General features: G+C 48.4%; 1 protein-coding gene across 9 annotated transcripts in view; it reads right to left on the bottom strand.

Annotated features, from left to right (window-relative positions):
- SMARCA4 (SWI/SNF related, matrix associated, actin dependent regulator of chromatin, subfamily a, member 4) overlaps nt 1–22,090 on the bottom strand; it is a 91,061-nt gene that overhangs the window by 36,426 nt on the left and 32,545 nt on the right. For all 9 annotated transcript variants that reach the window (XM_043911544.1, XM_043911546.1, XM_043911547.1 and 6 more), the window contains exons 12-20: nt 19,818–19,948; nt 19,452–19,509; nt 12,737–12,858; nt 11,153–11,303; nt 9,618–9,781; nt 5,244–5,310; nt 4,031–4,141; nt 1,806–2,048; nt 314–427 (exon numbers count right to left, since the gene is read on the bottom strand). In XM_043911544.1, coding sequence (XP_043767479.1) covers nt 314–427; nt 1,806–2,048; nt 4,031–4,141; nt 5,244–5,310; nt 9,618–9,781; nt 11,153–11,303; nt 12,737–12,858; nt 19,452–19,509; nt 19,818–19,948 — 1,161 coding nt within the window. The remainder of the gene's footprint in view (nt 1–313; nt 428–1,805; nt 2,049–4,030; nt 4,142–5,243; nt 5,311–9,617; nt 9,782–11,152; nt 11,304–12,736; nt 12,859–19,451; nt 19,510–19,817; nt 19,949–22,090) is intronic.

The raw sequence follows: 22,090 nt of genomic DNA, 5'->3' as shown, positions 1-22,090 counted from the left end.
CCCAGGAACAAAGGGCAAAGGTGACATGAGGGGTGACTGGTGGGGCACCAAAGCCCCTCAGGAGAGAGGGGAGGGACTACTACGGGCCAGCAGGTGGGACCTAGCTGGCCCCTAGCACACCTGCCTTGCACTTTCAGAGACCTGTGCAGGTGAGCAGCCATCCCCAGGCGAGGCTGACTCCTGAATGCTGAGCAAGACAGGGCCAGGCTGGGGGACTCCAGAGAGCCGCCCGATTGGGACCCCTCCCCGGGATAACCCCAGCACGATGCTGAATGCTGCATTAGGGCTCCCTCCACTCAAGTAAACACAGCACCTTTTCAGGCAACTGAGCCTCCACTTCCTTCTTGAGCCGCCGGAGCAGGAAGGGCCGCAGCACTTTGTGGAGACGGCGGATGATAAGGATGGTTTCCTCCTCGTTCAGGTCCACCTGGCACCCCAACGAGACATGCAAGCCAAGCGTTACCTCCAGGGGAGCAGCGACACGTGGGCAGGGCCACCTGGTGTCGCCCTGCACTCAGCGCCTCCTTTCCAGCCAGCTCTACACTTTAAGAGAGCTCGGCGGGGCACCCTCTTCCTGTGGAAAACTGCAGGGACCTGAGACCTTCCATGGAAGTCCTGGGACACGGAAGCGAAGCCCCCAGGGCACCAAGAAACACGGCAGCACACCGAGTGGCCTCCCCAAGAGTGACACAAACTCGTGTGTCTGGAATCCTGAGAACATGTGCAAACGGAACCTGGCCAGCACTGCAGGGGTAACACGGACACAGTGCATGGTGTAAACTGGGGGTGCTCAGAGGGCTCAGCCTACTGGGAGCCCCAATACCCTCTCATTTCAGCCTCCGTGGGAGAGACGGATAGAAAGGCTGCTCTCCCGTGGGCCTGCTACTCTGACCAAAATTTGAATTAAAACAATTTTTAAGTGAATAATAAGATGACACTTGAATTTTTTTCTTTAGAACGCTTTAGCTGTGCTTTTGCTCAACTTGAAAAGAGGTGAAACCATGGCATTTGTTCCCTTGCTCTTGGGGTGGGGGTCCTAGAAGTCTGAAAACTGAGGGCTTGTTTTAATTATGAGACCCTTGAAAGGGCCTCAGTTTCTCCTTTAGGAGGGCTTCTGCCTCAGCCAGTGCCAAGGAGGGGGGACCCCAGGGACGATGCAGAGGTCCCCCTGTAAGAGCATGGTGGTCCCAACTGTCCCAGACCTGAGGAGAATCTCCTAACTGGGGACCAGTGGGCTGGGGCAGGGCTGCTGGGCATAGGGGCTCTTTGTCCACCCTGTAGTCAAGCCCACCTCCTCAGTACAAGGCTCAGGCCGCCAACCTTCTTCAACAAAAAACAGCTGGCCCACAGGCAGACTACCAACTCCACCCACAGCCAGACAGATGTGAGAGATATAAGTCACAGCCCACAGCTTTTTATTTCCTTTAAAAAAAAAAAAGGGGGCAGGATCTGACCACTCTCTTCACTGAAGCCACCCATTGCCCTCAGGATGAGAATCAAATTCCCCTCGAGCCCTTCAGCTGTGCCTTCACACCTCAGGCCTGGCTATGTCCTGTCCCCGCTCTGTGCCTGGGGCACACGGTCAGGGAAGCCCCGAGGATCCCCTGGGATTTCTCTGCCCTCCTCTGCTGGCAGGGCTGCCATGTATGTGGCCAGGCCGGCTGCGGTGGGTACTCAATCCACAGCCACCCGGGGAAGCCGGCTGGGCCAGGACCGTCAGCGCGGACAGTCCTTGGAGCTGCTTGTGGCCGAAGACCATGGCTTGCCGCCCTGCCCCCTCCACCACGTGGCTGGCGGCTGCCTACCTTCTCCCCGGTCATGGCGAAGGGCGCGTTAAACCACTGCTCAAAGGTGCTGCAGCTCTTGAAGATGGTGGGCAGCAGGAAGTTGAGGAGCGCCCAGAGCTCGGGCAGCTTGTTCTGCAGAGGCGTGCCCGTCAGCAGCAGGCGGCGCGGCGCCACGTAGTGCGTGTTGAGGACCTGCGTCAGCTTGCAGTGGTGGTTCTTCATGCGGTGGCCTTCGTCCACGATCATGTACTTCCAGCGGATCTGCAGGCCAAGAGCGGATGGTCAGGGGAGGACAGGCGGTGGGGCTGTCCCCTGAGTGAGAAGCTCACCGCCATTAGGCACAAAGGCTCCGGGCAGAACGGCCCATTGAGGTGGGGAAGGTGAGCACGACAGCATCAGAGAAGGGACCAGCGCTCCGAGGAACAGACACATTCTGCAGCTCTGTGAAGCCGGGGAGACGGACACGTGGACAGGGAGATGGCTAAGAGCTGCTGTCAGGTGAGCAAAACTAAGTCCAAAGAAGAACTTTGGTTTTCCAGGAAAAGTACATATACCAAGTATCTGGCATAGAGAAAAAAAATCCTAAATACTACACAGCCTGCTGATCATAGGTCCTTGGGGGTAGGGTGGAGAGGGGACATGGTTTTAGTAAGAGGTACGTGTCAATCTGGCTTCCCTGGTGGCTAAGATGGTAAAGAATCTGCCTGCGATGCAGGAGACACAGGTTCGATCCCTGGGTTGGGAAGATCCTCTGGAGAAGGAAATAGCAACCCACTCCAGTGTTCTTGCCTGGAACATCCCATGGACAGAGGAGCCTGGCAGGCTACTGGCCACAGGGGTCGCAAAGAGCCGGACAGGACTGAGTGACTAAACGTTTCCAGTCAGCAGGTGGTGGCTCGGAGGCAGGGAGGCACAGCTGGGGGCAGACTGTGCTGTGGGGGCGCTGCCCATACCCCAGAGCCTGTCAGTGGGCGCCTTGCCAATGGGCACAGGCTAGAGCCAATTTTAACTGGGAGTTAGGTTGGTTAGGCAGGGATTGCAGGTATAAACCCCTGTTTACATGCGATTATGATGCCCTTCAGAGCCACTCGGGCCTTGGCATCTAGCTCCTGGGGACCAAACACGGCCCAGCTGAGGCCCTGCAGGTCAGGTGTCCCAGAGGAAAAGGGCAGGACTGACTGGGGCGGTGGGTAGCAGCCCTTTCCCACAAGTAATCCCCATGGTGGGGGGTTTATACTGATTAAAGCCACTGTCAGACACACAGGATTTTCAGAGCCCTGTTCTCGTGTCTGGGATGGGCCTGGCTCTGTCCTGCGTCAGAAGGGTGACCCGAAGCACAGGCCCCAGCTTAAGAAGGCTGGAGGCCAGCTCCCTGGGCCTCAGTTTCCTTACCTGTAGCTCGGAGATGAGTATCAAGCACCGAATGTCATCAGTAGGAACATGCCCCACAGGTGGGGGTTAACATGTAAAGCGCTCTACCCCTTGACTTGCTGCCCTATATGGTCAGCGAGGCCAGACGCAGCAGCTCAACCCCTCCCCACCCCAGGAAAAGAGCTTTCTGGAGGCAAAGGACTGTGCCTGTCTTACACCTGGGTCATAGTATATTCTTGGTAACTCACTGGTGGCCCAACTAGAGCCACTTTCACAACTGAGTCAGCTAAGAGGCTGCCCAGCCGCAGAGCACCCACTAAACACATCAGCTCCGTGGCTCAAGGCCGACGGGACACACAGGACCTCCGAGCACGCCGCCCTGAAGGCCCGACCCCACCTGCTTCGCAGGCTGCTTTCTTCTAGGCTGGGGTGGGGAGACACAGCCACCAGGGAGGCAGGTCTGAGGCCTCTAGAGACAGGTGGAGATGGGGGAGGGCCTCAACATGGCCCTGTGAGGGCCAGGACAGGAAGGCTGGGAGGCATCGCAGATGACCAGGCTCTTTGGGCAGGAGCCCTGAGAGAAGCTGGTCCACGTGCTGTGTAGATGGTGCCGGTCTCTGGATATGATCCAGGGCAAGCCTGGGAACACACAGTCAGAGAAGCAAACCCCAAGTCACCTTGACTGAGGCCGTTCACACCCACAGAGCAGCTGTCCTTACGCATATGCAGGGGATCACTGAGCAATGACTGGTGGGGGGTCTAAGCAGATGAGAAGCGTGACCCATGCATGACCAGCCTGGGCAGGATCCCAGGCGCCGGACGGCACATGATGGGCCGAGCTGCCTTGTTTTACAGGTGAACACACACGCTACCTTTGCAAGGATGTGCTTGTCCTTAATGATGTACTCGTACGTCGTCAGCAAGACATTGAACTTGCCGCTGCGGAGCTGGGGGACGAAAGCACGTCTGGCTGCTGGGGAGCCCTGTGAGAGAGAGAAGACACACACGCCTCAGCCCGTCAAGTCCTGGGACCCTGGTAAGGCCGAGAACTGGCAAAGGCTGCTGGCCCTCTCCCGACTCCACTCCAGAGTGCTGCCCTCCCCAACCTGGCCCCCAAGCGGCTGTCCCTCCCTCGACTCCAGCCCCAGGCCGCTCCCCTTCCCTGACTCCACCCTCCATGCAGAGGGCCTGGTGCAGGGAGCAGAGAGGCATGCAGGCCCCGGGTGGCTTGCAGCCTGCACCTCCACTTGCCCCACTCCTGGTGGGCAACAGTTCCGCTTCCCATGCCTGCCTCCTCCTGGGTCCCCTCTCAGGCCACCGCGTCTCCCACACAGGTGCAGTCCACGGTGACCATTCCCTAAGGGCAGCTCCGGCTTCTCCCTGGTTAGCAAATCTGTCTGGTTCCCTGTTTCAAGCTTACTGTTCCTGACAGCCTGAGCTGCACTGGTTCCCAGAAGCTCTTTTTCCTTTAAAAAAAAATTTTTTTTAAACTAGAGTATAAGTCACTTTGTTCCCGTAAGCTCTTGGCAGCAGGACAACATTTAGTTTCTCAAAAGCACCAATTTCTCCCCGCACATGCTGTCGTCTCTGTCAGGACCGGCTTCTTTCCCTCACGGGCCTGAGAGCTCCGCGGTAGAGAGGCGAGCCTGGACCCGAGAGCCCTATGGCCAAGGGCATGACTGAGCTCTGCCACTGAGGGGTTGCGTGAGGCAGCCCGCCCCTCCCTCCCCACAAGGACAGGAGGCACTATCGGCCCCCAGTGCACAGGTGAACTGGTCTAGAGATGGTGAGGACAGTGAGCAGCCCATGACACAGCAGCAGCCCATGGCGGACACTCACTGAGTCTGCCTATGTGGACAGGCCCGGGGGTGAGTGTATTCACACCAGCACAGTCCACACACTGAGTCCAGAACTTAGCAAAAGCACCCCTCCTTGAAATGAAATGACCCAAGCCCCCATGTGGATGACCTAAGAAGGCACGCACACGTATGTCGTGTCATTAATGCAGGTTGACATCCCTTCTCACTACACATATCCCCTACTCCCCCACCCTGCCCACACCCACGTCCTCAGGTGGCAACTTACCTTGTAGGACACCTTCACCACGGAGGGGGCCCACTTGTCAAATTCGTAGGCCCAGTTGGAGAGGGTTCTGGTGGAAACAAGGATGGGATAGTCAGATACTAGTTCTAATGTCAGTCATTCACTGTCCACACTAATGTCCATGAGGATGTAAAGGCCGACGTGGCCATGATCCTGGCAGGGTAAACTTCCAATAATTTGTATGGTGATTTTCCCTTTAAGGAGGTAGCCCTTAACTGCCCACCTACTATGTGTGGGCTAAACTGAGTATCTTCTCCCAGAATACAGTATGGAAAGGGGAAGAAAAAGTACTTCACAGTGGAGACACCCGCCACACACACTACCTCAGCCAGGTGACCAAGGTCAGCCACCAGCGTGAAGAGTCACGCTGACAGTAACTGCCCCCATGATGAGCTGAGAGGCAGGCTTCACTTCTGATCTGTGTTCCCAAAACCCATCATCCCATCTAAGGATGAGAAAATCACCAAACAGACCCAGGCTGAAGTACCTCCTGTAAAACACCTGACCAATCTCCTCAAAACCACCAAGGTCACTAAAGTTATGCAAAGTCTGAGGAACAGTCACAGACCAGAAAAGGCCTGAGGAGATGTGAAGGGTAAATGTCACATGGGATCCTGAGACTGAACACAGAAGTTAGGCTGAAACTAGTAAAATCTGCATAAAGTTTACATGATGGTAATGTGTTTAGTTACACTTTCACTATATACAAAACAGGCCAGAGGGGATTCCTCACTTGTGACAATGTATCAGGGTCATGTAAGATGCGATCAACCACAAGAACGTCCTTGGTGCTGCACTGATTAAAACTTCACTTCCAGTGCAGAGGGGCACGGGTTCAATGCCCAGTCAGGGAACCAGATCCCACTAGATCCCACGGGGAGGCCAAAAACAAACGCACAAGCAAAAAAGATGTGATCAGACACAGGGGGAACCAGAGGAAGGTACACAGGAGCTCCGGGTACCATCTTTCCAACTTTTCTATAAAGCTGATACTATTCGACAGTAAACAAACCATCACAAGGCAATGGGGGGATGTGCTGAAAGGACACAGTACTCTTCCCTGGAAAATCCCATGGATGGAGGAGCCTGGTAGGCTGCAGTCCATGGGGTCACAAAGAGTCGGACATGACTGAGCGACTTCACTTTCACTTTCTTTCTTAACCAAAATCACTAAATGATGGGTCCATGAGCCTACGCTGCTATGAAAAACTATACCATTAAACTATTACACGGGGGAGAAAAGACAGCTTTCCCTTGCAGTGGATTCCAAGACTACGGAAGAACGCTGGGAAGAGAAAACCTTGCTTGGGCACTTCCCAGGGGGATCATCATTTCAGGCGAGACAGATGCCGAAATTAGAGAAGAGTATGATGAGAAACGGGATAGTCACAGAATTTCTCAGTATCTTCCCATGAGATACTTATAAATCACAAAGGAAAACTCTTACGCTTGCATGGGGAAACCAGCAGGCACCACATAAGAGGAGAACAAACGGGGGACTTCCCTCGTGGTCCAGTGGTTACGACTCCATGCTTCCACTGCAGGGGGCATGGGTTCGATCCTTGGTCGGGGAACTAAGATCCCTTGTGCAGCACCATCCGGCCAAAACATGAAAGGAGAGACCAAAGTGACGCTCTCCTGTTGTGGAGCCCTGGGCTTGTGCCCTCTGATGTGAAGCCTCAGGAAGGGCACAAGAGCCCCTCCTGGAGTTTCTTGCCAGAATTCCAGAAAGAAGGACACATCACATGAGCCCTGTCTGAGGAGGGATGGTCTACCAAACACCTGCCCAGGATGCAGGCTCATGAAGATCAAGAAGAACAAAGCCAAACTGGGCAGCTGTCACAGAGACATCACAACACCCAACAACAAAAGACAGGGGAGGGACCCTGGACCAGAAAAAGGCCTTCAATGGAGAAACTGACAACATCTGAACCGTGTCTCTGGAGTCACTAACAGTTAGTGATGATTTATCACCACGTTGTTACTAGCCTGCTGTTAAAACTGTCCTAAGGTGATGTGAGCTCTGGGAGGCCAGGTAAAAGGTGTGCAGGAACTTTTTAAGCTGCTTTTGCAGTTGTTTGTAAATCTTAAATAATTTTCAAAATGAAAATTAAAAACTGGTATCTCATTGTAGTTTTGACTTGCATTTCTCTAGCTATTAGTGATGCTGAATAGCTTTTCATGTGCTGAGTTCCTTTGCTGTCCACCTGAAACCATCACAACATCGCTAATCGGCTATACTCCTATACAAAATAAAGTTTAAAGAAATATATATTAAAAAAAAGAGACAGACCATGGGACTTCCCTGGAAGTCCAGTGGTTAGGACTCTGTGCTCTCATTGCTGAGGATATACATGACTTCCCCCTTTCTCATCTAAGATCCCGAAAACGGCAAGGTACAGCCAAGGGAAAAAAAAAACCCAGTCTGTAGCATAGCACACTGGACACAGAGCTATTCTGGTGGAGATGAAGTCCCACCTAAACAGAAGGGAGGGGACAGGAGCCCTTGGAGGGCTGTGGACAGTGCACAGGCGAGGGCCGCGGTCACAGACAAGAAGCTGGGTTGACACAAGGGAGGATGCAGCAAGGCCAGCTGCAGGCCCAGGACCTCCTGCTGATTCTAGAAACAATTCCCTCTCTATGAAGATCTAGTCCCACCAAGGAAGCCAGATTTATACCACCATGAGCAAAAGAAAGCAAAGGTGGAAATCAACTTCTCCCAGTAAATTCTGGAGGCGCCTGAGGCCCCCAATCACGGGTGCCTCCAGGCCTCTGGAGGCCTGGCCGTCTTCCAGGCAGGAAAGTATGTTCCCATGGGCTGGGGGATGACATGGTTTCCCATCACCCGCCTCAACAGCTGATGTGGTCCCTACTGCACACTGGGCAGAAGGCAAGGGCTTCATCTTCCGAGCCAGGCCAAGTGCACACACACAGGCCTGGCCACATCAGAGCAGACCATCCCCTGGGCCCACGGCTGGACTGCCGCCTAATATGTGACTGGAACCAGGTCAAGGACAGCCAGTCCCAGGACTTATGGAAAAACCCTGCAGGCAGAAGAACCATCATGTGTCATATGCAGAGCTGGGAAGAGGCAGCCCCAGAGCAGCTAAGGAATCTCAGCCCCAGAAGGGTGTCTGTGGGAAGGAAGAGGCTGGTAGCACCAAGAGATTGCACGTGAGAGCTTCCATAGGACACCATCCAGGTACCAGACACCACCACAGCTGAGCATCTGTGGTGCCCGGACTGGGCTGGGATGTGACCAGCAGAGCTCAGTGTCCCAGCAGGAAGCGGAAACAGCACCTGAACAAACAGCAAAACTCCATGTTTCTAGTGGGCGGTTATCTGACTCCTGTGACAACCTGGAGTGGAATCTGCTGGTTGTAGGACTTGAAGAGGACACCAAGGACAGCCTGTGAGAGTCGCCCCAACAGGGATCATATGGGCAGGCACCCCAGAACCTGCCCTTCCTCTACCCTGTGCCCTGAACCCAGAAGCAGGCAGCTGTGCACTGGGTGTGCCCCCCTAGAATTCACATGCTGACATGTTCACACCCAGAGCCTAAATATGTTTGGAAACAGGGTCTTTAAAGAAGTAATGAAGGGACTTCCCTGATGGACCAGTGGTTAAGAATCCACCTTTCGAGCAGGGAATGTGGGTTCGATCCCTGGTCAGGGACCTAAGATCCCACTTGCTGCAGGGCAACTAAGCCCATGCGTGACAACTACTGAGCCAGCAAGCCACAACTACAACCCGACGCAGGCCTCCCCCGTGGCTCGGTGGCAAGGAGTCCGTCGGCCAATGCAGGAGACATGGGTTTGATCACTGATCCAGGAGAATCCCACACGCCACGGAACAGCTAGACCTGTGTGCCACAACTATTAAGCCTGTACTCTAGCGCCTGGGAGCACTAGAGAGAAGCCCGTGTGCCCCAGCTACTGGGGCCGTGAACCACAGCAAAAAGCCCGCAAGCTGCAACAAAGATCCTGTGTGCTGCAACTAAGACCTGACTCAGCCAAGTAAATAAATACTAGAAAAAAAACAAAACAAAAAAGGAATGAACAAAAATGAGGTCCGCAGGGTGAGCCCTAATCCATGACTATATGATGTCCGTATAAGAACAGGAAATGAGGGTACAGACACACAGAGGGAAGGCGAAGTAAAGACATAGGGAGAAGACACCATCTGCAAGGCCAGGAGAGAGGCATCGGGGGAAACCAGCCCTTATAGACACTCTGGACTCAGACTCGGGCTTCCAGGGAAGTAGGGCCTGTGGTGAGGCCACCCAGGCTGTGGTCCTTCATGAGGGTGGCCCGGACGAACCAACACACAGGCGTCTGAATTTGGGCGGGCACTCACGAGAGGGGCACTATGATGAGGAAGGGCCCGTTGATGCGCTTGTGCTCCATGAGGTACGTGATGAGCGCGATGGTCTGGATGGTCTTGCCCAGGCCCATCTCGTCAGCCAGGATGCCGTTCAGGTTGTTGTTGTATAGGGACACCAGCCACTCTAAGCCTTTGATCTGCAAGGACAAGCGGCCAGAGCTGAGGCCCAGGTGGGGTGTGAGAGGGTTCCCTGCGCTTCGGAGGCTCCCAAGTTCCAACCCAGCCAGGGACCGCCCGCCGCCATGTTCACTCGGCACCTGGCTCTGGGTTCACTCTCTTCTATTCCACTCAGCCCCATCTCACACTCCTTTCTCTGGAATCACAGGGGTGCTGTGATCATGCGAGACAGGTATGAAACATCCTTTCCAGGCACATGTTTAAACTGTTAAGTCTCTGTCACTGCCGGATACCAAGCCACACAGCCCACTGGGACCAGCCTGCCCTCAATGTGTGACCCTGGATTGGGGAGACTTGGGACGTCAGGGTAACGAGTGCACCACACGACTAAGTGCCTCAACAGCATTTCAAGATGACGTGAGAGGTTTCCAAAGCTTGCAAAGCTTTCTGCCACAGGGAGTTAGAAGACTGTCCTCAAGGAAACTCTGGAAAGTTTCCTAATGGATTAAGTAAGTCGTGGCCATGTTCTGATTTCTGTGATTACACAGGCCTCTCTGGAAACATCCACTGGTCACGGGATTCACCTTTGGAACCTGGCGTCAGCACATGAGAATGCTTGTGCGGAAAGGCGGGCTTCAGGGGTTACCAGCACACCGAGCAGCAGACAGGGAATGTGTTCTTTGGTTGGAGGTATGCCAGCTGTCTCCTGGGAGCTGAGATGAGCTTGGGGTGAGGGGCCACAATCACAGAAAAAGGAATTTCTATGACAAGCAGTTCCCTTTCTTGGCTGTTTCAGGCCAGGCCCTGACACAGCTTTAGAGTCATCATCATGTAACCCTCACGGGCCTGCATTTCTGAGAAGACAGGACTGGGTCTAGAGCTGCTAGGCTCTCCCTCCTCGCCGCCTCACATTGCACAGAGCCCCCACGGCCCCACACCCGGGTCCCATTCTGGCTCAGCCATTCCTAAACCGTGTGATTTTTGTTTTCCTTACTGGAGGATGACTGCCTTGCTATTTTGTGTTGGTTTTTGCTGTACAGTATGAATCAGTCATAAGTATATACACACTCCCTCCCTCTTGCACCTCCTTCCCACCCCCTCATCCCACCCTTCCAGGTTATCACAGAGCACCGAGCTGAGCTCCCTCTGAACCATTTGAGAAACTGCTGTTATCTATCTGCTCCTCACTTACCCCTCAAACTCCCCATGAAACTTGGAGGATCACAGCGCCTACTGCAAAGCTGCTGGGGGAATTCAGATGCTAAAAGCCTGTCAGTGCTCCTCCTCTGCCAGGCACGAATCAAGCACGCAGGAGAAACTGACTGATGGCACCATTTCATTTCAACCCCTTTGTCAGGACTGCCGTGTGGACTCAGCCCCATCCAACCTACCTGGTACTGCTTGAGCACGCCATTAACCATAAGCGCTGACTGCTTGTCCACCCTTTCGGTAACGGCGTGGGCCACAGCGTAATAGGACTGCAGGCCACGAGCGAGGGCCTGAGACACACCGTACTCATCATCCACATCTTGCTTGGCGTTCCTGGGAGGAAAATGGAAGGGCCATGTGAAGACAAACACTCTTACCTGGGACAACATGCTTCTGACACAAGCCTCTGCGGAGCAGCTTTTACGGCCTGAGCCAGAAGATGAGCCCAAGAGCAGCCACACAGTCTGAGGACAGGCAAGCCGGCAGATGCTAACCTGGGGGCCAATACTGGACTTCTGGGTGCCAAGGGGGCACCTTCTCTGTCACACCAGGGAAGGAGAGTTACTTTCTGCTGGAGGCTTGTTGCATGGTCCACCCTCTCTACTGAGAGTTCAAGGGAAAATGTACACTTGACAGCCTTGCAAACCTCAATCATTTATACACTGGAGGTTTTGTGATCCAATCTGGAATTCTTTGAAAAAGTGACATTAAACTACTGACATTTTATTAATGTGACAGATACAGGTGACCCAATTTCCCTCCTACTGCTTTATGCTATGTTTCTGTCCTTGTATCACCCTATCCATCTTGCCCATCTGGTTTTCTTAGCTTAGAGCAGTGGTCTCCAAACTTTTTGGCACCAGGGACTGGTTTCACGGAAGACAGTTTTTCCACAGGCCAGGGGGTGGGGTGGTTTCACCACAATTCAAGTACTTTACATATTATTGAGCACTTTATTGCTGATCTAATGCTGCTGCTGATCTGACAGAGGTACTGGTCTGCGGCCTGGAGGCTGCAGACTCTTGGCTTAGAGGGTTTTTCTAATGGATTAAAAAGATTGTACGTTTGCTCTAGTGGTTCCCCTTCATGCCTAAAGGTTATATAATACATATCACTCTCAATCCTCTATTTAAGAGTATCCGTTAACTCTGTAGTTCACGGAATTCTCCAGGCCAGATTACTGGAGTGGGTTGCCATTTTCTTCTCCAACTCTGTACTGTAAGCCACCACGAAATCAGTATAGTAATTTTAACTGCTTTCAAGGGCAAAGGATGAAAAATAACCTAAATGACCACTGCCAGACAAAGGCCACAGTACGAGACCACAGCAGGGACACCACGTGGCTGGATGTGGAAGACAGTGAGATGCTGTGTGTACACAGACACGGGAGCAAGGGGCAGAAGAGTGTCCCAGAAATGAAAAGGAAAAAAAAAAAGCACAGGGTATGTGTGGAAGACATATGCTGAGGAAACAATTTCTCCCAGGGAGGAGCGGGGAGGGCTGAGCTGGAGCACAAGCGTGGTAAATCTTTCGTGGTAAACCCCACCACCTCCTACACACAGGACAAACCATGTGAACAGATGGACTGTCATTACACCCTATGAAAATCAGAGACATCTGAAGTTAAGTCCATTTGACCTATGTGGTCCAGCGATGGCTGCCAGCTGGACAGGGCTATTCAAGGAGGAGCTGGGATTCTGATGGCTTCTGCAGGTGCCCCCACGCAGGGAGCTGGCCAAGTGGGAGTGGGTGGAGAGAACCCTTACTCAATGATGTGCCGGGCATCCACCTCGGAGACATCGTCGCTGTCGGGATCTGGAATCTTCTTCTTCTCCTCCACGGGCAGGGTGGGGGGCTGCGCGGGCTGTGGCTGCTCCTCCTCCTCCTCCTGCCGAGAGACAGGTCCGTGTCTCCCCGGGTCACCACAGGGACGGGCCCGGGGCGCCCGAGAGAGAAGACCAGAAACTAGGGATGGTTTTACAACCCACACGCCTTCTTCCTGCCCATCCCAAAACAAGTCATGCTTTTTATGCGCATCTTCTTTTAGTTGCTCAATATATGATTTTTAGTTTTCGTAGCAGAGTCCAGACACTTCTTTTTAAGGATATCTCAGGGTATTTCTGTACTTCAATTGCTGCTGGTAGATTCTATTCGTACCCAGCCCTTCTTACATAATGTATGCTACTAAAACAGCTTTTCAACTCTCTTGGATTTTCTAGGTATTAAACATTCATAGGCAACCTTCAATATTTACTGCTCTTGATTTACTTTCAGTTTTAGTGACATGGCCCAAATGTCTAAAACATGTCAAATAAGACTGGTGGTAACAGGCACCATAGTTTACTAAGAGGTTTTCTATAAATTTGAGTACAGTAAGTCCCCAACATATGAACTTCCAAGTTGAGAACTTTCAAAGATGCGAACATGCATCCCATCAATGTCAGGTGTGAGTGCGGAAGCAGCCTGCACTCCATCTCCTGTTGCTGACGACCCTTCAGCTCTGCCATCTCCCACCTCCTCGCCCTCCTCCAGTCAGGAACTCTTCTTGCCTGTTCACTAGATGCCCACCCCTGAGTGTCAGCTATTGACCTGTACTATTACACTTTTCAAGGTACCATACTGTAACAGTGAAAATGTTTTCTTTATAGTTCATGTTTGTTTTATGTATTCTTTGTGTGAAAAGTATTATAAACCTGTTACAATACGGTACCATATAGGCAAACTGTGTTAGCTGGCTACCTATGCAAACTGTTGCACTTATGAGTGCACTCTTGAAATGGAACTCATTTGTTGTAGGGGACTTACTATTTAAGTATTATGTTTCATGAAAAGGATATTTCAACATTAACTTAGCAGATAATAAAGGGGATTCTGTATGACATATTGATAAAATACACACAACTGCATTTCTTAACATTAAACTATCCTTGTATTCCTGTTTAAATCACACACAATGTGTGTGTACAATGGAACTGCTATAAAACTTAAAAAAAAAAAGAATCTGTTTATTAACCTGTTAAATTATTCCAATCAAACTCCAGTGAAATTTCCCTTGGAGAAAAGCAAAATAATTTTATAGATTACTGGGAATAATGATCACGTGATGACAGCACAAACACTTTGGTCCCAAAAAACCATAACTGGAAGCCTTTCCAAGTTGATACAACCATGTCAGGAATTAAAATAGGAATGGGAAGCCTGGCTAATTCCAATTAAAGGGGATCAGCAAATTTTACCTTAAAAAGTGACATGAAAGCTGGACAAAAGTAGCACCAGGAACCATGCCAGAGAACTGGAGTCTGAGAGGCACTAAAGCTTAAAACAACTGCCGAGCTTTGAGTAAGGAGAGGGTGGGAGTTTGCAGAGATCTTACTTGTGGGTGTGTTCACCTCTCCCGTCCTGACGTGTAAGCTCTGTCAGGGTGGGCAGGCCATGAGGCCGGTGGGGGACTCAGGTGTTTTATAGCGGTGGGCGATGCTCGGGCCAGCAGCAGCCAGTGGAGGTGAGGACCTCAGTCACGGGTAGGGCGAGCAGATTACTGGCTGAGGGCTCTGCACATGTGCAGAGGAAATGAGACTAGGCTCAGAGGAAAGTAAAAGCCAGGGTAGGCTTGAAAATGACCCAGACCCGGAACACGCTCTTCTGCATACACAGATCTACTGGCAGGAGACACAATCTTTACTGGCTCAAGGTGTTGGAGGTGACTGCTAAGTTATGAAGAAATACAACCCATTCCTAGAGAGCCAGGATTAAAAATGAAAATGAGAAAAAAACAAAGCAAAACAATAAACTGAGCAGACACCACAGACAGCACATCCCCTGGGGAAACAGTCCACAGATTCAGCCTAGATAATTTACTAAACAAATAAAACGCCAGAAAGGAACCCACAAGAGTGGAAGTCAGGACCCAGAGTGGCTAAAATAGCCTTCCACTGAACATTTACTGGGCTTCCCTGGTGGCTCAGCGGTAAAGAACCCACCTACAATGTAGGAGACACAGGTTCAATCCCTGGGTTGGGAAGATCCCCTGGAGAAGGAAACAGCAACTCACTCCAGTGTTTTTGCCTGGGAAATCCCATGCATGGAGGAGCCTGGCAGGCTACTGTTTATGGGATCGCCAAAGAGTCAGACATGACTTAGCAACTAAACAACAACAAACATTCACTATAAGATAAGCGAAAAAAAAGGAAAAAAAAAAAAAGATAAGCAAAAAAGGAAGAGAGTGTGATGTGCACACGATTTACTCAATTTGTTAAAAGACATCCATGAAAAATTTATAGGTAACACTAAACAGTGATCGAGTAACTGCTTCAAACTTAACATCAAAAACAAGCCAATGATACCTGCTCTGGATACGTCTATTCAACATTTTATTGGAGGATCTAGCCAGTGCAACAAGGCAAGAAAAAGAGATTAAAAATTAAGGCACACAGACTGACACAATCTTGTTTGTGAAAATCCTAAGGAATCAAACAAACAAAAAAATCTTACTGGAATTACCAATATGAGTTTAGCAAGTTCCCAGAACATAAGATCAACATAAAAAATTTTTTTGCATGTTATTTCCACAGAAAAGCTACAAAATATTCAAAAATAAAATTAAGAAAACAATTCTATTCATAGTAGTGTAAAAGGGATAAAATAATTAAGAATAAATTTAACAACAAAAAAGCAAAAACTGTACTCTGAAAACTACAAAACAATATACTAGGAGAAGTTAAAGATTATCAAAATAAATGAAGAAACAGCTCATGTCCATGGACTGGAAGACTAAGTATTACTAAACGTGATTCTCCCAAAACTGATCTAGACTCAACACAATCCCCCCAGAAAATTTCAGCAAGCCTTTCTGTAGTAATTGATGAGCTGATCCTAATGTGTACATGGGGATGTGAAGGCTCTGGAATAGTCAATACAGCAAAAAAGTTGAAGGACTAACACTACCTGATTCTAAAACTTATTATAAGCTACAATAATCAAGATAGTGTGGCAGTGACACAAAGATAAACATAATCAGATCAAAAGAAAAACACTGAGTCAGAAACAAACCCTTATTCTTATGGTCAACTAACTTCCCACAAAGCTGCCAAGCTACTCAATAGGGAAAAACAGCCTATCATCAAATGGTGGCTGGGTAAGGTGGATATCCATATACAAAGGAACCCTTAGACCTTCAGATCACACAGAAATCAACTCAACTATGACCCTAAATGTAAGAGCTTAAATATAAAACTTCCAAAAGAAAACATAAGAGAAAAACCTTCATGACTTTAAACAGTTCTCAGTATACCACCAAATGCACAATTCATAAAAGAAAAAAATCAACAAAAGGATTCCATCAAAATGAAACATTTTTACATTTCAAGACAACACTGAGGGGAAAAAAGGCAAACAGACTGGGAGAAGATATCTGCAAGTTATATATCTGATTAAGGACCGGTATCAAGAACATATGAAGAATTCCTACAACTCGATGATGAAATAACAAAAAACCCAATTAAAAATCGGCAAAAGATTTCAACAGATTTTCACCAAAGAAGATATCTGAATGGTGTATAAACATTTGAAAAGATGCTCAACATTACTACTAGGAAAACGCAAAGTAAAACCAGAGATACCATTACATACCCACTAGGATGCCTACAATGTAAAGAACAGATAATACAAAGTGTTGATAAGGACATGGAGAAACTGGGGACCTGTGAAAAGGTAAAATCATTTCAGGCAATGGTTTGCTAATTGCTTAAAAAGTTAAACATAAACTTACCATATGACCCAGCAATGCCATTCCTAAGTATTTACCCAAAAGAAATGAAAATGGAAAACACACAAATGCCCACAACTTGGTGAACTGATAAACAAAACGTGGTATATCCATGCAAAGGAACATGACTCAGGAATAAAAAAATTTTTTTAAGATCTTAACTTTTATTAATGGCTTCTCCACATTATTTCTTTTTAATATTTTTTAAAATTGAGGTATAAATTACTTAGAGTAAAATGCCCACATCTTATCAAAAATTTTGATAGTTGAGTTTGTTAAGTTTGGAAATATGCATATAAGGGTTAAATCTATACCCTCAAAGCAGAGAATATCTTTTTTCTTTTCCATTATTCTTTATTACAGGGTATTAAATACAGCTCTCTGTGTGTGGGACCTTGTTGTTACCCATTCTATAAATAACAGTGTGCATCTGCGTGTCCCATCCTCCCGATCCTTCCTCCCCCCTTGCCCCCCGGCAGCCCCAAGTCTGTTTTCTGTCTGTTTCTACTGTGTAGATAAGTTCATTCACATCCAATTTTGGTTTTAATGTATAAATGGTATCATGTAGTATTTGTCATTCTCTGACTTACTTTGCCTAGTATGGTAATCTTTAGGTCCATCCATGTTGCTGCAAATGGTATTATTTCATTCTTCCTTATGACTAATACTTCACTGTGTATATGTATCTTTAACAGCATCTTTAACCATTCACCTCTCAATGGGCATTCAGGCTGTTTCCGTATCTCAGCTATTTGTAAATAATGCTGCTATAAACACAGAGGTGCATGTATCTTTTTGAATTATAGTTTTATCTGAATATATGCCCAGGAGTAGGATTTCTGATCATATGGCAACTATTTTTAGTTTTTTGAAGAACCTTCATAATGTTCTCCATAGTGACTGTACCACCTTACATTTCCACCAGTACTGCAAATATTTTCTTCACACTTTCTCCAGCATTTGTTATTTGTAGGCTTTTTAACGATGGCCATTCTGATCAGTGTGAAGTGGTATCTTATTGTAGTTTTGGTTTGCATTTCTCTAATAATTAGCAATGTAGAACAAACTTTTGACAGACAGACAACATAGGTCAAACTTAAAAACATGCCACATAAAAGCAGCCAGACAAAAAATACTACACGTTGTATAATTGCATTTATGTGAAACTCTGGAAAAGGCAAATCTATAGAGCAGAGCAGACCAGTGATTTCCTGGGGCTGGAGGAAGTAGCAAGAACAAACTGTAAATCAGTGAGATGAAGCTTTTAGGGGTGATGAAAACATTCTAAAGTTGGTGCAGTGTGATGACTATGCAATTCTGTAACTTGACTAAAATCACTGAAGAGTAATCTTATTATGAGTGCATTTTACAGTATGCAAATTGTATCTCCAAAGAGTTGTTTAAAAAGATTACAATGAAACATTATTAGTCTAAAAATCATTAGATTTTTAAAAGGAATTTTAAATACTACATCAACTATGTATCTATGCCTTAATATTTAAAAATAAATAAAACAAAATAACAAGAAAAATAAATTCTTAAAAAAGAAATTGGTGGATATAAAAACCCAATGTGTTAATTTTTTAGAAATATCACAGGTCAGTGGGGAAGGGGGTGAACCAACAGTATACCCATTGTCTTAATACCACTTTGCTGTTATTTAGTCGTTAAGTCATGCCCTACTCTTTGCAACCCATGGACTGTAGTCTGCCAGGCTCCTCTGTCTGTGGGATTTACTACTACTAGAAGTAGGGGGAAAAGGGACTCCATCTGAAGTCCTACACAAAATAAATTCCAGGTGACCTAAAGAGGTAAGAAGGAGGGGAGTGAAGACAGGACAAATCAAAAGAAAGATATAGATAAAGACCAAGCTGATTTCAGGCTGAGGTAAACACATAAAGAACACTTTATGTACGGAGTTTCAGCTAAAATACACAACTGAACTGAAATGGGCAAGTGAAGCAAATCATTCAAAGGAGAAATCTAAGTGGTCAGCAACACCTGAAAAAATGTTTGACCTTAATAAGCAAAGATATGCCTGTTAAAATTATCTCTGTATAAAAATTATCTCTGTATAACCTCATGGGTTTTAAAAGCCTTGTAAGCCACCCTCACCCCAGTTGATTGGGGGGTGCAAGGGGTACCCTTCTTGGGGGTAACCATGCAGAAGGAACCCTCCCTACAGACAATGCATTCCTGGGCTTCCTCCAGGTCACGCTTCCCAAGGAGGCTGGCCAGGACAGAGGGATAAGACTCTCATCTGAGCTCTGACAACCAGGGAAACTCTAAAAATCACCTCACAGGGCATAATTCAACGACTTAGAAAATACGCACAATAAATAAAATCATGTATAAAGTTTTCAAAGAACAGATAAGGGGCAAACATAGCATGCTCACGATCGCATGCTCACAACTTCATACTGGCATTTTTTGGAGGGTAGAGTTGCTGGGTGCCTGGCATACGGCCAGTATGACTGAGGACCTATGAGTGAGGACATCTATATTTTAGTTAATGAAGTTAGAGTGGAAACAGTAATGCGTGACGAGGGGCTACCATATTAAACAATGTGGCTCTCAAAAACCAGCTTTCAGCCTCGGATGCCCCCTGCCCATCTCTTACCCCACTCGATGCCTGGCCTAAGTGGAAGAGGAGTTTAGCATCCACTATGGCAAAGTTCACACCACAGAGCCTGGATGGCCAGGAAATGAACTCTTACCTCCTCCTCTTCTTCTGAGCCACTCTCTTCACTATCAGATCTTGGAGCTACTTCATACCTGGGGAGGGAAAAAAAATCAGTGTTGTAATGTACATCTCCCCAGGAAATTTGCGTAGAGGTATAGACTTCAAGCTTCCAATGCAGGGGGCACGAGTTCAATCCCCGGTGGGGGAACTAAGATTCCATATGTCATGCTGCACAGATTAAAAAAAAACAACTCCCCAGAACCAGCACGATTCACTTGCTTTAGCAAATCGGCCTGTTCCCAATGCAACCAGGATCACCCCTGGCAGCCAACTCCTGTGGAACGAGGCTGGCCTTCAACCCGGGATACTGGCTGTCACTGGTCGGCGAGACCCCACTCACCCCGGGTTCATCTCCAGCCAGGCCTCCAGCTGCCCGGCTTTGGGTGCATCTGTGCCTGTGAGGATCTTCCCACTCTCCACATGGATCACTTTCACCGGCAGGTCACTCATTTGGCTGGTCTCGTCTAGAGGCTGAAAGAGAGTCACATGCGGGATGTGAGGTTCTGCAGAGTCCATACCCTGGGCATCCATCCATGCACCAGGGCCATCTGGGAACTGCCCCCCACCCATCCCAACTACAGCCCAGAAAAATGGCACACAAGCTGGGTTAACTGAATGTTAATAACTCAGTAAAAATATATGTAACCAATTGATTACAGCTGTGTCTCGGAAATAACTGATATAAATATTTTTAATTTTCAAATAGGTATTGGGTTGGCCAACTCAATAACATAATCACATAGTCCAAGATTCAAGAGGATGGAGTGTGGACTCTCCGCATCCCTACCCCTGAACTCAACAGTTTCTCTCTTCACAGGTGCCCACCCCTATCAGTTTCCAGTGTGGCCTCCTAGATCAATTCCACACAGAACAAACAAGGTCTTCTGTATTCATTCCTTTTTGACCCAAGTGACTACACTATTCCCATTCTTCTGGCCCTTGATCGCTTCCATTCACACTGGATTTGTAGACTGCATCAAGGGTCCTCATTCTTTTCTGTTAAACAGCCAATGAGAATCTTTGAAAAATCAAACAACTTCCTTGTAGCAACAAATATGTAATTCCTTGATTTCTTGAGATACTGACTTCGGATGAAGTTTTCCCCTTCAACAGATCCTTCATATTTCCTGGCAAGACCTTCAGGATGAGGATGAAGGTGGAAACCTTTGTCTGCACTCACTAGGAACTTAATACCTCCCAAAACTCCCTGCAGGCTGTGCTCACCACCTCCAATGACCCTACAATAGTAGAGACTATTGTTGCTGTTTAGTTGCTCAGTCGTGTCCAATTCATGCAACCCCATGGACGGTAAACCCGCCTAACCGCCACCCCACAAACAAGCTCTGAGGCTGCCTCGGTCAGTGCCTGTCACCCCTGCATCTTTCCTGGGAGCAATCAGTGTGCCGACAGTGGGACCTCTCCACCCAAGAATCCTGACTCAACTGCTCTGGGGTCCTCAGCCCAGGCCTCTCTAATTTTCAAGTTCCCCAGGTGACAATGATGTCCAGCCAAGGCTGTGGACCACTGGGCGAGAACCAAGACCAAGACCACCAGTAGCCACCATGGAGCAGTGCTTCCTGTCACTATAACAGGACGAGCAGCTGCAGTGGATACCCTCCAGAGTTCCCTGAAGCACAGCTTCCTGCCATATAAATGCCCCAAATGGCCTCGGGAAGGCTTTGTGCTGTGGTCAAATGCCAGCCCACATCTCTTCTTAAAAAATTCAGCATTTCAAATAAAACCCTGTGGAATAAGTATCAATACATCATGTGAGTTAATCACTATAGTCATTCATTTCTTGGAATCAGGCCAAGAGGCAAAAGTGTGCCAGCTACTATGGGCTGTGTTGTGTCCCCTCTGGAACTCAAAAGCTCAAGCCCCAACTCTCCAATGTGACTGTGTTTAGAGACAGGGCCCTGTGGGAGTGGGGGGTGGGGTAATCCAGATTAAGGTCATAAGGTCATAATTAGGTCATAAAGGTGGGGCCCTCATGATGGGATTAGTGATTGTAGAAGAAACCCCAGAGCCTGCTCTCTCTCCAGCCAAAAGGCAGGAGGCTACAACCAGGAAGAGAGTCCTCACCAGGAACCAACCTTGCTGAAACTTGAGCTTGAATTTCCAGCTTCCATAACCATAAAAACACGTACTTCTGATGTTTAAGCCATACCAGCTAAGAGAGCATCAAAAGGTAATGTACAAGGAGGCTCATTCCCACAATGTGCGTGTAAAAAAGGAAGCAGACAGGGGGAAGAGCTACCAACAAGGGAGGAGGCACACAGCAGTCCATCAGAGCTGCTTGGCGCAGGATGTCTGCTCTATCTATTGATGGGAAGCGACTTAAACAGCTATCAATCTGAACAATGAAAGAGATTCTAAGTATGTCAATACAAGAAAATAAGAGGAGAACTAACGGCTTGATAGGGAAAGTGGTCTAAGATACTCTGCCAAGCAGAAGTCTTGCTATGTGTAGACTAACCCAAATGGTCCCCAAACAAAACAAAGGGAATGCAAGCATGAAGATTCTGGGAAAGGTGGAGAGAGAGATGTCAACCAGAAATCAACATGCATGCTCATGAGAGAACAAGCACCACGGGGGCTTCTACTTCTCATGTC

Source organism: Cervus elaphus, chromosome 9 (genome assembly GCF_910594005.1).
Source record: "Cervus elaphus chromosome 9, mCerEla1.1, whole genome shotgun sequence".
In the NCBI taxonomy this organism is placed as follows: Eukaryota; Metazoa; Chordata; class Mammalia; order Artiodactyla; family Cervidae; genus Cervus; species Cervus elaphus.
This window is presented reverse-complemented; position numbering and strand designations above follow the sequence as displayed.